Source organism: Eretmochelys imbricata, chromosome 2 (genome assembly GCF_965152235.1).
Source record: "Eretmochelys imbricata isolate rEreImb1 chromosome 2, rEreImb1.hap1, whole genome shotgun sequence".
NCBI lineage: Eukaryota > Metazoa > Chordata > Testudines > Cheloniidae > Eretmochelys > Eretmochelys imbricata.
The window spans coordinates 130,109,242-130,125,428 of NC_135573.1; the positions used below are offsets into that span (position 1 = coordinate 130,109,242).

The following is a 16,187-nucleotide window of genomic DNA, read 5'->3' on the forward strand; positions in this document are numbered from 1 at the left end:
ACAAAAATAATAGAGAGGGAGAGAGAACATCGCTGTAATTACACTGGCTGGAAAACAACATTTTTTCATCAGTCATATGAAATATTCTGCACTGGGGTGCATAGTTTAATGTGTTAATAGGACTCACTGAGACAAGCACACAATCAGAAAATATGATTTTACATTGTTGGCATCTGGCTGCTACAAGGGTCACTACAATTGTAATAGTTCCCTTGATATGATAGTTCTGTCTCAGCCACATAGTTACTGTGCTGATTTATTTTTTAATCTGTAGGTTTGGTATATGTCAGTGTAAATGCGTATCAATGTCTTGCATTACCGATTTTGTGTGTATGTGTGTGTGTGTGCGCAGCTTTGTTATTATTTTATTTTACTGTGGTAGCAGCTAAGGACCCAGCCCACTCCTGAACTGCAACATCCCTGCCATTTAACACTGGGCCTGTTCTGAGAAGAGACCACCAGTCATGACACATGCATTCTGAATCAGTGGTTTTATTTTATTCTTCTATATTGGTATAGTTTCCTTTTCATCCTTTTTAGTTTCTGTGGAATTCACACATATCATTCTGAGAATAAGGTTTAATGCAAAGCTGTCTGTGTATAGCTCCAGTTATGATAAGAAAGGGGAAATGTTTCCAAGGCTTATGTTTTGTGGCAGAGATTAAAAATGGTACACAGCATCCCGCCTCTTGATAATTTGGTCCACTATACTTCAATATTTTCTGCGTGAACCAAGAGTAAACATATTAGAAATCAATGAGGTGTAACAATTTTATTTGATAACTAGGCCAAAAAGAGCACTTGTCTTCAGACAGACGCAAAAGTAATACTAAACAAAGTAAGAATGAACCATTCCTACAGTCACTGTGCAGTATCCTACAGCAACTCAATGCTATCAGCAAAATAGTACTAGTTTTTTAAACTCTGCTTCTTGATCCTCTCTCTCTGTCTCAAGAAACTAACTAGGTGTGAGAATTTTGATGAACACTTCAATGTAATTTTACGTAATTTAATGTTGCCATGTAAATCTCTTTTATAGGTCCCTTTAGATGGAATTTAATGCGGCAAAAACCTTGTCATCAGAAGGATTAATGTCTGCATTAGCATTTCTGCAATAAAATCTGAAGCTAAGTGGTGCAGGCCACAGCCACCTCAAAGCTGGATTCTACAGCTCTACATTAAGTGCTGGAGTTTTTATTACTTGCTGTAGGGAAACCTTTGCCAATGCTTACAAGGAACTGTTTATCCCTGCTTCTCTGGGTCCTGTTTGATGGAGGTCTCCTAACACCACTGCATCCACAACTACAACAGACTTTAGAAGCACAGCCGAGAGAAAATGTTGTCACAATGCCAGGGAGGAGGTCATCCGCCCAGCGGGTCAAACGAGGCTGGGTATGGAATCAGTTTTTTGTGCTGGAGGAATATATGGGCTCTGAACCCCAGTATGTGGGAAAGGTAAATTTTTATTTTTTTCTTTAAATGCTGAAGTGACAGACAGTAATATAAGCTATAAATGTGTACTTTTTAGGCAGGATGAATTTTCTCCATCCTTCCCCCCCCCCCCCCACCTCCCATAAAGTTAAACTGAGTCTTCTGGTGTTATATTTTGTGTATCTATCTGGTGGATCATACAAAATATGAATGGAAAACTGTGCTTAAATTAAATTGAAATTCAGAAAGTCCCTCACTTTTCCTGCAGTTTATAAATAAATAAATAAGTAACCCATATTTTGGTGTTTCATACATGTTGCCAGGTAAGCAAAGAGAACAATAAAGCTATTAATAAATGCAGTTTGCATACTGCATAGGAATCAGATCCTCAGCTGGTGTAAATTATCATAGCTCCATTTGTTTCTGTGCAATTATGTTGATTTATATCAGCTGAAAATTAGACCCTATTTGTTTCTCTTAGAATACTAGGGTACAAACAACTCCCCACCCCAGCATATGACTAATGTAGATATCAATATTTTTTTATCCACAAATTTATAACCCTTACTATCTGACTATGTTCACATTACCCTTGCTTTGGAGATAACATACATCTGGGAATTCTGAAACATTTTTGTGTAGTAATAAACATAGTAGGATCTATTATAGGGCTGTTCATCATTGTTAGAATTAGATGTAAGATCAAGTTCAGGGGTCGGATTTGGACCTGCCACTCTTGGGCCCAGGGGCAAGCATACTGCCACTTGATCCATACTGAGGTACTGCATGTGTAAACTGTCATTTCTGTAGTTAGGTACTATTACTCACATTACTTTTTGGCAAATACTTGCTTTTGGTCTGTTAAGGACAAATCATATTGTGGTACCATATGCTTCACTTTCTGATCATTCCTACTGTTTCCATGCATGCCTGACAGGTGGACAGGTTGTCTCATATCACATATTTCAAACAAATATACAAATCTGATGCAGCTCTTGTACTCTGTGTGTGTGTGTGTGCACGGGTGTAACACACACACACACACATATATATATGGGCTGCATTACAAGATAATGTTTGTTTGAACCATGACTTTGTGTGTGTGTGTGTGTTACAGTGATCATCATTTCTTCTGTGGTGCATGTCTAAGTTGGCAACCAGTTAGGTGGGGTGCAGGCAACAGTAGGAAAAGAGTCTTCAGAAATGAAAGATAAGATACAACCTAAACTGTCAGGCAGCCAATGTGCAGAGTTGCACAGGGGTTGGAGGAGTAGTTAACAGCTCCAATTAAGTTTTAGTAGGATATGTCAAAATCTGAATGATGCATTGGAAATTGACCCAGTGATGTTTTACCTAATTCATATTTCTCCTTTACTCTGTTATGCATAAATTCTAGTTTGACCATAGGACTTTACTCACTGGAAGTCAGAGGCCAATGATTCATTCCTTGGGTACTCAAAACTGCCACTGAAATGAGTGTTGGAGTTTTGCTTGCAATAGAATTGCAACATCATGCATTGACTTTGCTTATTATCACAGAGATATTTTTTTCCATCTTTGTTTCAAATGTAAATGGTTCTCTCTGTGTGGGGAATGAATACCATATTCTAACTGTAACCTGAATGATATTTACAACAATGTCACCTCTCTACCATTCCTGTCCCAAGAAACCCCTCAGAACCAGGGAAAGAAGACTAGAAGACTCCATAATATCTGCTAGGGACTTTGCTTTGCCAATCTAAAGTGGAATGTGTTCAAATATTATAGTTTTAGGCATTAATAAAATCCTAAAATAGAGAGAGATAAAATTTTGAAATGCAAAATATATATATTGAGAACAAAACACAAAAGGTAACATGGTGAACCTGTTTACCATCCCACCCCCCGCAAAAGCAAACTAATATAATGATAAAATTTGGTCCTTGATGCTCTGTCTAAGATTTATTGTACCTGTAGTTCCTGGAGTCATGCAGTATTTGGTGACATCAGGAATAGGTGCTCACGTATGGTAGTGATGAGTGTTATATAGACATGGATAGATAGACAATGTAGTTTTATATCTTTTTGTCTTCTGTATTGGGTTTTTCAAATTACTTTAGGATTTTTTATTTGAGATTGAGTGTTTGTTTGACAAATCCCATCTTAGTCAAAGTAGTTGAAAAATCCTGATACACTACAGCATTGCTGATCTGACACAAGCCTGACCTTTTGAGCACACGGACATAGGAAACCCTGCATCTCCTCTCACTTTTTAAAATGTAAGTAAATAATAAAAGTGATCATCAAATTTTCTATGGTTGTACATTATATTTTCTCTTAACTCACCCCTTCCTCTGTCCTATACAGAAGATGCTAGAGAGGAAATCCTATTGCAAGGTTTTAAATCACATCTTCTCCTGTGGTACAGGATTGCTAAGCTTTACTCTGTCTCAGCACATAGAGATGCTACCATAGCACCACCATGGCTCACAGGTTTTTGTGATCTTATGTAAGATGATTTGCTAATCATTCTGGGAAGTTTTAGACTGACAAAGGATAACTGGGTCATATTAGCCTTGCATGAACAGTGGGTAACATTTGTACATCTTTACAAACTAAAAGAATCATTATGGTAAGGAGCAATTTTAGTCACGAGTAGGATTTACAGATTAACCAGGCTTGTCTTTCATTCTGAAGTCTTTTTTTTAAACTGATTCAAGTTGCTGAAAAGAGGAGTTCTTTATCACACATAGGGGTATGGATATAATTGCACTTTAAGATAAGTAATATTGATGCATCTTGAGTACTTAGTGTACATTTTAAGGAAATGTGCCCCTAGTGTGCCACTTCTACCTAGAATATAAAAATAAAATATGAAGGATCTGCTTGTGGAACACACAATAATTGTGAAAGGGTAATGAATGCCTCATTAACATTAAGGCAGAAAACACAGATCTGTTTCTGGGACATGAAAACTGTTTAAGCTGATTGTGTATTGAAACAATGTATGGTTCTACTTTATGTTTATTATCAATTTCCTCGGTGAGGCAGAATTGTATCTGTCATAAGCATTTATCTCCAACAATCCACCAGAGATCATTGAATACATTATTTTACGTGGCTGCTTCTTTGCTTGATTTCCCGAATATATATATAATAATTAACAGCTCTATCCTAGATATACAGCTATTTACTGTACTTTCAGTTGGAGATATATATAATCTCCAACGGAAAGTATAGTAAATAGCTGTATATCTAGGATAGAGCTGTTATTTAACCTTTTGAATACTAGCAAGGGATGCACACCCAACTGGGAAGAGGATATTCACAGACATTCCCCCATTGCATGATATGAAGCCTCTGTTAGAGAGACCAGGTGGGTGAGTATCTTTTATTGACCCAACTTTCTGTTGGAGAGAGACAAGCTTTTAAGCCACAAAGCTCTTCTTCAAGTCTGGGAAAGGTACTTTCAGCATCACAGCAAAATGCAACAGATTTTTAGTATAAATACTTAAAATATGTGCTAAGGGACCATTCAAGTTAGAGTGGCCCGATAACACCTCTGCAATAATAAGACAAAAAGAGGCGGTTAGTGAATTACAGATTGTTGTAATGTGCCATAAATCCAGTGTCACTGTTCAGTCCATGATTTTATGTGTCTAGCAGAGTAATGAGTTTAAGCTCTCAGGCTCATCTTTTGAAAGTGTTGTGCAGGTTTCATTTGAGGATGAGGACTCTTAGATCAGACAGAGAGTGATGGCTTTGTGAAAAGTGTTTGCCCACAGGTGATGGGGTGTTTTTGTCTTTTATCATTTTCCTGTGTGAGTTCATTCAAGAGCATAGTCATTCTCTAGTTTCACCCACATAGTTGTTGTTGGGGCATTTGGAGCACACGATGAGGTACACTGTTTGTTGTGAGAGGCATGTGTAGGATCCATGAATCTTGAAAAGTGTGTTGGGCAGGGGAGGCTGTTGATCATTGTAGCAGTGGTGATATATCTCAGGTTTTCCATGTGGTGCACAAATGAGTTCCTACATATTTTTGAAAATCCAATGTTTGCTTTATTTGTAATAATTCTTTAGCATCAAGTTAAAGCCATATATTTGGGAAGCAATTCTTGATTTAGCAGTATTTTATTATTTCTTGAAGTATTGGAATATCCAGGATTTTTCATGTGGCATGTAAGACTATTTTGTGCTTGGAATTACAACTTTTATATCTTTTTCTTCCAGTCAGGTAACAGGACAATTCTCTGATAGGTGCACTGTGGGTTATATGCTTATTTTAGAACTGCAGCACTAACAATATCTCTGTAATTTATAAATAAAGGTTTAATGTGCTTATTAAATAGCTACCATTTTCACTAAACATTTAGAGATGACTACTTAATTTTGGAAGCCACCTGGAACAGAACGGAAGAGATTTACAGCAGTAATGTCAGATATTATCAGCCAAAACTCTCAATCCAGTTTATGTTGGTTTTCAGGAGACTATCTTAAAAAGTGTCAGGTTGCATTTCAAATGATAGTTGTAGAAACTGATGGGGATTAGGCTAGTTCACAGTTAGAGAACCTGAAATAGTGCTTAAGGTTGACACATTCAAAGCTCGCCGTAAAGAATTCTCTTGACAACACACTTTGGCCATTGTAAATGGAACAGTAAATCAAGGTTTCAGAAATCCTTTGCCTGCATATTGGACAGTAGGGTGGGAGCACAGTAAGAATCTGCCAGATTTACAGGCAAGAGACTCAGGGGAGTCTCTATAGCAGTTCTAGGATAAAATGCAAATATTGTGCCCAATACTGCCCTGAGTTCTATTTGGGCAAATCAGGAGGATTTTTTGTATGCTTATTTGATTCTAGAAATAAATCCATTTCATTTGTTGTGTTTGATATCACTTTCCTGGCATCTTGAGGCAATAAAAATTGCAGAAACATTGTGTGTGTGTGTGTGTGTGTGTGTGTGTGTGTGTGTGTAGACACACACACACACACACACACACACATTATTTATGTTTATGATTTTTAATACCTCAAGATGCCGGGAAAATGACATCAAGCACAGCAAATTAAATGGATTTATATATAAACAACCCACAAAGGGCAAAATTCTCTCCTCAGACCTCTGTTTGGCACAGAAGGGTATGGTATGATCCTGATCCTCAGGACTAGCTCTAGCCCCAACACAATTTAAAGCTGCTAGCAGGACTAAGACATAAGGTTCTTAATGGTCCTTATGCCACTGCAGGATAGGTGTAACCCAGTGTTACTACGCTATGCCCTCTCCACATTCAGTCATGCTTCTGATGTTCCACCTACACCAATATGGGAAGGCAGATGTCCACACCAGGGAGCCAGCAGGGAAATTCTCTTTATGGTGCCTGATAATCTGGCCAACAAACTTGAAATATGAACACTGGACCACACACACACTTGATGGGAAAGGAGTTGCTGGCATCAGCCCATTTCATGATGGAGAGATATCAATATTACAAAAATCACTGGCATGTTTGGTGCCTGTGTTGACAGGCCCAGAAGTGATTCCAAGGACTGAATGTTCCAGGAGAATGAGCTGTCCTCTCTCTCACAGGCTGATGCCTCCAAAACAAAATTGGATGATGGGGACGCATAGGGAAGAAATCTTGAACAGCATGTGCTGTAATCCTCCTCTAGATAAACAGAAGACTTCCGGTTCTGGGGCACTTAATCTGACACTGTTCACAAACACTACATTCACTTGAAGGAAATAAAACAATACAATTAAAAGGAAGAAAAGTCCATACATGTATTTTGAAACCATATTGCCCTTTACACAAAAAAAATAGTGTAAGGGCTTGGTTACACTTGCAAGTTACAGCACAATAAAGGAGCCCCGGGTGCCCTAGCTCACTACCCGTCCACACTGGCAAGGCACGTAGAGCGCTCTGACTCCGCGGCTACAGCGCTGCTGGTACTCCACCTCGGCGAGTGGAATAACGCAGTATGAACGAGGTGTTGCTTTACTGCTCTCTGATCAGCCTCCGGAAATGTCGCATAATCCCCTTAGGTCAAGTGGCCGCTCTTGTCATTGTTGTGAAACTGGCTGCAGGAATGCAGAAATGCCCTTTCAAAGCTCCATTTCGGAGAAGCCGGCTGCTTATCAGCTGCGAGAAAAAGCAACCATTTACTGTTTGCTTTGAGTGAGTGAGAGAGAGGCGGGGGGGGGGGGAGGTGGGTCTGAACTTGGGGGTGGGGGGAGGTGGGTCTGAACTTACAAGACAGCATGCTGACACACTCTCAGCACCCCAAAAACCCACTCTCTCTCCCCCCACATACACACAACTTATTCCCTGTCACACTCCACCCCCCCCCATTTGAAAAGCATGTTGCAGTCACTTGCATGCTGGGATAGCTGCCCATAATGCACCGCTCCCAATGCCGCTGCAAATGTGGCCACGCCAGTGCGCAGTCAGTTGTCAGTGTAGACAGACTGCAGTGCTTTCCCTACTGCGCTCTCCGAAGGCGGGTTTAACTCACAGCCCTCTGCATCTGCAAGTGTAGCCATGCCCTTAATCTTTATTGAGGCATGTGCCTTGGCTAATCTGATTTTCTTTTAAATTATATATTTAATAGATTTCTATTGTTGAGTAATACCATGGTAACATTTCATTTGCCAGCTGTCACCCAGCTTTTGTGCTAGCACATCTGATTCAAAACTCACAAATGAGACCAGGCTACTGCAAAGAGAAATAGGAAGAGCTCTCTGTATCATTCCCATTAGTCATTCCTCTGATGTCACTTTCAAGGAGATAAAAGAGATGATGTTTCATGGACTATTGCTTATGACATATGTTAATTCAGTCCCTTGAGAAGGACATCCCAGTTACTCACTTGTTGGATATAACGGATCGTGGGCAAATTGCATTTAAAGTTAAATGAACAGCTTCAGAACAGCAGTAGTTCTATTAATAAGCTATTCACATGTTTTCTGACCCCACCAGAAACTCTCACACCCACTTCAACCCCATGGATGAAACGTCCCACTAATTTCAATGGGAGATGAACCAATGTACTGGACGTTAAAATTGGGACACTTGTTTGGTAGTTTAGATGCTTCTGTTCAATTAGTGTATGTCTACACAGCAGGCAGGCTGTGATTTACATCTCATGTACACTTACCCATGCTCACTGAAATCTAGCTAGATTGTGAAAAATAGAGGTGAGGTCATGACAACAAGGGCTGCACAAGCAAGTACTTACCCAGGGGGCCAGGAGGAATTGTGCAGCCCACACTGAAGTCAATGACACCACAACCCCACTGCTATTTTTAATGAGCTAGCTAGAGGTCAGCACAGGTATGTCTACAGAAGCTGCAAATCACACCTCCAGTTACAGTTTAGATAAACCCTTAATCAGTGATGTTCTTTCTTAGCTACATGCCTCTTGTGGGTATTTTTGTGGTGATTGCTTTGTTCCTAACATGTATATTTTCTTTCAAGAATATATGAGACATTAGTAATACTTAGCACTTTTAATCTTCAAAGGGCTTTAAAAAAATCAGGTAATTCTCACAATGTCCCTGTGAAGTTCACGAGCAGAGCAGCAATATCCCAGGTTTACAGATGGGAACATTGAGGAAGAGAGATTAGGTGGCTTGCTCAAGATCACAGAGGGAATCAGCACTGGGATTAGAACTCAGGAGCTCCCAGCTCACATGACTATGCTCAGACCATTTGACCTCACCTCTCTCCTTTAATATTAAGTAGTGAAAAATGGAGGATTTTGAAAGTTTTGCATCTGGTTCACTGCATAAAGTACACAAGACACACAATATATTTGACAGATGAACATGAAATTGTGGGATGGAATTTTAAGTGGAGCTGTAGAAATAAATAAACTCCCAGTAGCAACTTACATTTGCTTTTAATGTTTCCTTTTGTAAGTTTATCTTTTGTATGAGGTTCAGAAAGACGCAGTATCACTGAAACATGTTGTAAAGGATTGAGAGTTAAATATAACACACGTGTTGCTATTTTTCATCTCGTGGATTTGCTTCTTAAACTGGCTGATGTCAAGCTTTAATGTGGAAAATTAGAAAGCTAGGTATCTATCACAGCAACAGCTTCTGTCTGTGGTTTTTATATTGTGAAGAATTACATAAAATATGTGGTGATCAAACAAACCAGATGAAACCTTCATTTTAATTTGTTTCATGAAAGGACAAAAAAGTGGACTTATGATGAAAGGGAGACCCAGGTGGAATGGGAGGACAGACTCCTTGAGTTGTGACACACTTTCTGATAGAGGTAAGGGGGCTGATTAATGATCATTCTTTGCACACTAAGGAGGTCACACAACAGAGGGGTTACAGTTGTGAGACCTCATCAATTGATGGTGGTATGGAATTCAGTCACAGGTAGAAGACTGTGTTGTGACTGTGAGGACAATTCGGTGGTTTCCTTTCTTGGTGGCAACAGACTTAATGAATCATTTAGACAGAAGATGGTGCTGAGGATGAGCCTGTGGTTGTGACCTAAGGATGTGTAGGAGAGAGTTCATGGAAGCTAAATTTAGATGACTAGAAAAAAGGCTGCTTGTGTCTGTAGTAGGTTTCCCTAAAATGCTTCTGTTGTATATGCAGGTTCAGACAGATGTGGGATTGTCAGAAGCACAATGAATGGATGAAAAATTGGTATGAAGGAGGAGGATTTATGAGCACTTGGAAACTTTGTGGATCAGTAAGAGTGTATACAGAAAGGATGGGCTCTAATTTAAACAAAGTGGAACCTGACTGCTGGCAGAGATTATTTGCAAGGTCTGAAGGGGATTTTAATCTAGATGCTGAGGAAAAGATGACAGATATACTCCAAATGTATATCCCAAATTAAAGATCACAGTAAAGAACTAAAAATGAGCCACCGTGGCTTAACAACCATGTAAAAGAAGCAGTGAGAGATAAAAAGGCATCTTTTAAAAAGTGGAAGTCAAATCCTAGTGAGGTAAATAGAAAGGACCATAAACACTGCCAAATTCAATGTAAAAATGTAATAAGAAAAGCCAAAAAGGAGTTTGAAGAACAGCTAGCCAAAAACTCAAATGGTAATAACAAAATATTTTTTAAGTACATCAGAAACAGAAAATCTCCTAAACAACCAGTGGGGCCCCTGGACGATCAAGATACAAAAGGACCACTTAAAGATGATAAAGTCATCATGGAGAAACTAGATGAATTCTTTGCTTCAGTCTTCGCGGCTGAGGATGTTAGGGAGATTCCCAAACCTGAGTCGTCTTTTGTAGGTGACAAATTTGAGGAATTGTCACAGATTCAAGTGACACTAGAGGAGGTTTTGGAATTAATTGCGAAACTTAACAGTTACAAGTCATTGGGACCAGATGGCATTCACCCAAGAGTTCTGAAAAAACTCAAATGTGAAATTGTGGAACTATTAACTATGGTTTGTAACCTGTCCTTTAAATCAGTTACTGTACCCAATGACTGGAAGATAGCAAATGTAACACCAATATTTAAGAAGGGCTCTAGAGGTGATCCTGGCAATTAGAGAACAGTCAATCTAATGTCAGTACCGGGCAAATTAGCTGAAACAATAGTAAAGAATAAAATTATCAGACACATAGAAGAACATAAATTGTTGTGCAAAAGTCAACATGGTTTCTGAGATCATGTTTTACTAATCTATTAGAGTTCTTTGAGGGAGTCAACAAATGTGGACAAGGGGGATCCAGTGGACATAGTGTACTTAGATTTCCAGAAAGCCTTTGACAAGGTCCCTTGCCAAAGGTTCTTACATAAATTAAGTTGTCATGGGATAAGAGGGAAGATCCTTTCGTGGATTGAGAACTGGTTAAAAGACAGGGAACAAAGGGTAGGAATAAATGGTAAATTTTCAGAATGGAGGGGGGTAACTAGTGGTGTTCCCCAGCGTCAGTTCTAGGACCAATCCTATTCAACCTATTCATAAGTGATCTGGAGAAAGGGGTAAATAGCGAGGTGGCAAAGTTTGCAGATGATACTGAACTGCTGAAGATAGTTAAGACCAAAGCAGATTGTGAAGAACTTCAAAAAGATCTCACCAAACTAAGTGATTGGGCAACAAAATGGCAAATGAAATTTAACGTGGATAAATTTAAAGTAATGCACAAAGGAAAAAATAACCCCAATTATACATACAATATGATGGGGGAGCTAATTTAGCTACAACTAATCAGGAGAAAGATCTTGGAGTCATCGTGGCTAGTTCTCTGAAGATGTCCATGCAGTGTGCAGTGGCAGTCAAAAAAGCAAACGGGATGTTAGGAATCGTTAAAAAAGGGATAGAGAATAAGATGGAGAATATCTTATTGCCCTTATATAAATCCATGGTACACCCACATCCTGAATACTGCGTGCAGATGTGGTCCCCTCATCTCAAAAAAGATATATTGGCATTAGGAAAGGTTCAGAAAAGGGCAACTAAAATGATTAGGGGTTTGGAATGGGTCCCATATGAGGAGAGATTAAGGAAGCTAGGACTTTTCAGCTTGGAAAAGAGGAGACTAAAGGGGGATATGATAGAGGTATATAAAATCATGAGTGGTGTGGAGAAAGTGAATAAGCAAAAGTTATTTACTTGTTCCCATAATATAAGAACTAGGGGCCACCAAATGAAATTAATGAGTAGCAGGTTTAAAACAAATAAAAGGAAGTTCTTCTTCACACAGTGCACAGTCAACCTGTGGAACGCCTTGCCTGAGGAGGTTGTGAAGGCTAGGACTATAACAGGGTTTAAAAGAGAACTGAATAAATTAATGGAGGTTAAGTCCATTAATGGCTATTAGACATGATGGGTAAGGAATGGTGTCCCTAGCCTCTGTTTGTCAGAGGGTGGAGATGGATGGCAGGAGAGAGATCACTAGATCGTTACCTGTTAGGTTCACTCCCTCTGGGGCACCTGGCATTGGCCACTGTCAGTAGACAGGATACTGGATGGACATTTGGTCTGACCTAGTATGGCCATTCTTACGTTTTTATACTGGGGAACACTCAGGTTAGACATAGACATCTGGTAATCCAAAAACCACTCTGTACCCAGTGAAGGGTTAAAACAGAAATTCTATCAGAACTGAAGGAGGAACAGGTTGAGATCACAGAATTAAGTTCTAGAAAACCAGAAGAGTGTCAGGCTATGGAGTTAAAAATAGTCAGACAGCTAAAAATAAAAATGAATAAATGTCCCACAGTCCCTACCTATATCAGTGCAAGAATCTTATAAGTAAAAACTAAGGTTTCTTGAAATAGAAGGTGGTCATAAGATAATAGGCTTTACTGAAACATGGTGAGATGATACAAATCAATGGGATACCATAATACTGCCCTATATACTAAAAAGGTTTAAAAGAATCTAGTGAGCTACAGTTCAGAATAGACCATACAGTAGAATTTTTATAGATACAAATCCAAAGTAATAAATTATTCTGCTGGCCTCGGAATCACCAAAGGGTACTTGTAGCGGGGCAGTTACCCGGCTCTGGTGGAAAAGGCTAGGCTGATTGGGGAAGCAGCCACAGATGGTGCCACACCCAATCAGGCCACAGCTCGCCTTATAAAAGGGCTGTGAGCCAGGAGCTGAATGATTCTCACTCTAGCACTGGAGTGGGAATGGCCTAGCTGCCTGAGAGCAGGGTACCTGAAGCAGAGCGGTGCTGGGAAGGGCAAGAGGGGCTGGGGAGCTCCAGCCTGGCAATTGCCCAGGCTGAGGCCTTGGTAAAGGACTAAAGGAGATACTGGGGCTACAGAGGTGTAGCCCAGGGATAGGAGGAGGCAACTGGTCCTACCCCCTTGCCAATGATGAGTGGCCCTTACGGACTGCAGTTTGCCCCAGTGAGAGGGGGCTAGATGATGACTGGCAGTAGCCACTGAGGCAAAGTGGGCATAGGGGAAGGGGGTTCCCCTGGGTGGGGAGACCCAGAGTGTGAGGGTACTTCTGGGGCAGAACACTGAGGTAAAGGGTCCGGGGGGGACATGGGGGTTGAGGCAGGTGAGACACTGGCCAACAGAGGGTGCCCTGGGGCTGGAAAAGAGCTAATTCCCAGAAGACCAGCAGGAGGTGCCATGCCAGTGAGTCTTTGCTTTGCTACAGTATTGAGTGCCCAATGTTGTGGAGTCACACTGGAGCCATAACTCAAACATCACATTTTATTGAAGTTCAGTGGTAAAGTTCAGCTTCATGTCTTAACTTTAATCTCAACTTGGAGATCAACAGCTCTCACTGTTACATAAGAGTGTTTGAAGTGTGAGGGTCCTTGGGTTGGCATACCAACTGCTCACAACATCTTCTCTCAATACCTCACTCAGTAAACTGGCTCCCATAGAACATCAAGTCACATTCAAAGTCTCTGTTTTAATCTCCAACACCCTTTTTGGAATTGCCCAAGATACTTTGTAGACTACTTTTCTTTCCATGGTGAGGGCCTGTCTCGTCAGCTATGTTCATCAGGTTCAACAAAACTGTTGACCTTAAGGATGAAATGTGTGAGAAGCAGAGACAGAAGTGGGGAAAGAAAACTGTCAAAACAAAAGTTGACCTGATTGCTTCAGTGCTACTAGGAAGGCAATTAGTCCATTGTCTGATTGTGATATTCTTTGTAAGAGATAGGTGAGGTACAAGAGGATAGATGAGAGAATCAGAAGAAAATGGACATGTTTGAACTTGAAATAAAATTACATGTAGTTTTAATTGTTAGTTTCTAGTTTAAATTTTAATTTCCTCTGGACTAAGGTACAGCAAACTAATTTCACAAACACACTAATAAAAGGATCTTCTTTATTTTGTGGCTGTACTAGAAAATGTGAACAGAGCAGTGAAAGAACAGGATGAAAACAGAATAATATTAGATAAGATTTTGAAAAACCCAAAAGAATAAAAGATAATGATGATAAGCAGAAGCAGAAATTGCTGCAGTAAAAAGGTGCAGCAGGAGTTACAGAAATGGCATTAGTGGAAATAAGGGGGTGAAATCCTAACCTTGTTGAAGTCAATAGGAGTTTTGCCATTGACTTCAATAGAGCCAGGATTCCAACAGAAACACTATGCTACCAAACCTCCCTGGCTTCCTTTACTGCATACCACTTGCCATGGGATTTATAATTTGCAATCTATCTTAATTTCTTACATTCCTTCAGCTATTTACTGATGCCATTGCTAGTAGTGATAGTTTCTAACTAATACAGAAAGCATAATTTTGAATGACAGTTTGGATTCATCTGTCGTCAGCACTTACTGTTAGTTTGCTACTTACTGTGGTTTTGATTCTGCTTAGTTTATTAGTTTTAATTATATGGATTGCTGTGACTCAAAATAAATAAAAACATTTATTTTTCTGAGGACATTCGAAGTAGAAAGAGGCAGAACTGGCCTCTCACACAATATGCGATATCTCCACATGCTCCATGCTGTATTATTGTTTGGTTTAATCATGTATTCGGTAAAATAGTTCTCTCTACTAGTTTATTGTATGGAGTTGCTATGGAGCCCTTAGCTTCTGTAGGCTGAAGTCTTAATGGTGTCTCAATGATACAGGGCAACGTATGCGATTAGCGGATGCCCAGGGTGTTTCTGTGGTGTTTGCCCAGTGATCATCTTAATCAACTAATGACTCGAGGTGTGTTAGTGCTACCCACAGAGCCACTGAGGGCATAAGAACCACCATCAGTTCATTCTCGGACAACTGCCTGCTGAGCAGTCACTGCTGCTTCTGGCTACAAGGAGCAGTAGCTCAATAGCATGATCTAGTCTGGTCTAGTGGAGAAAGTACAGAATTGAGAGAAAGGGACTCCTATATTCTAATCCTAAATCTAATACTAATTTCCATGCTGGCCTTTTTCAGGCGACCGACAGCTTTTCTGTCTCAATTTCATCACATGTAAATTGAAGATCTTATGTAATGATTCTGAATCGGGAGTTGTGATACATTAGTTAATGTTTGTAGAGAATTGTTGCATTCTCAAGGATGCATACACACTATTGCCAACCTGAAAGATCAAAAATGATGAATCAGACCTTCAAAAATCAAGATTGGACCAGAAAAGATTTTTTTTTTAAAAATAGCCTAAAGCATTATTTGAACTTTTGACTTTTTAACCCCCTCTGCCTGTGTGTGTGTGACTATTTCAGGTTTTAATGCACACCTCTCTCTCTTTCACCGGTCAGATGGAGACTCCATAGACACAGACTTTAAGGTCAGAAGGGACAATCCTGATCCTCTAGTCTGACCTCCTGCACATTGCAGGCCACAGAACCGCACCCATCCACTCCTGTAATAGACCCCTAATCGCTGGATGACTTACTGAAGTCTTCAAATCATGGTTTAAAGACATCAAGTTACAGAGAATCCACCATTTACACTAGTTTAAACCTGCAAGCGATCCATATCCCATGCTGCAGAGGAAGATGGGGGGGAGGAAATCCAGGGTCTCTGCGCTTTTGACCCCAAAAGAAAATTCCTTCCTGACCCCAAGCATGGTGGTCAGTTAGATCCTCAGTAGGTGGGCAAAACCCAGCAGGCAGATACCTGGGAAATAATTCTCTGTAATATCTCACAGCCCTCCACGTCTAGTTTCCCATCTCTGGCTGCTGGGGATTTTTGCTACTGGCATTCGCCGATGGGCCACATGCCATTGTAAGCATTTTCCCCTTTCTTAGCGGTGAGAAGAGAGTAACTGCCATCCATTTCCTATTGCTGTCTTTACCCAGCAGCAACATTTTGTCTCCTGATATCTCAGAGAACTTTTGTACCATGGA

The 16,187-nt window shown here is 40.1% G+C and overlaps 1 protein-coding gene across 2 annotated transcripts in view; it reads left to right on the forward strand.

Annotated features, from left to right (window-relative positions):
• The first annotated feature begins 1,224 nt into the window (after window positions 1-1,224).
• Window positions 1,225-16,187, forward strand: part of CDH12 (cadherin 12) — a 215,880-nt gene continuing 200,917 nt past the window's right edge. For both annotated transcript variants that reach the window (XM_077809158.1, XM_077809159.1), the window contains exon 1: window positions 1,225-1,455. In XM_077809158.1, coding sequence (XP_077665284.1) covers window positions 1,225-1,455 — 231 coding nt within the window. The remainder of the gene's footprint in view (window positions 1,456-16,187) is intronic.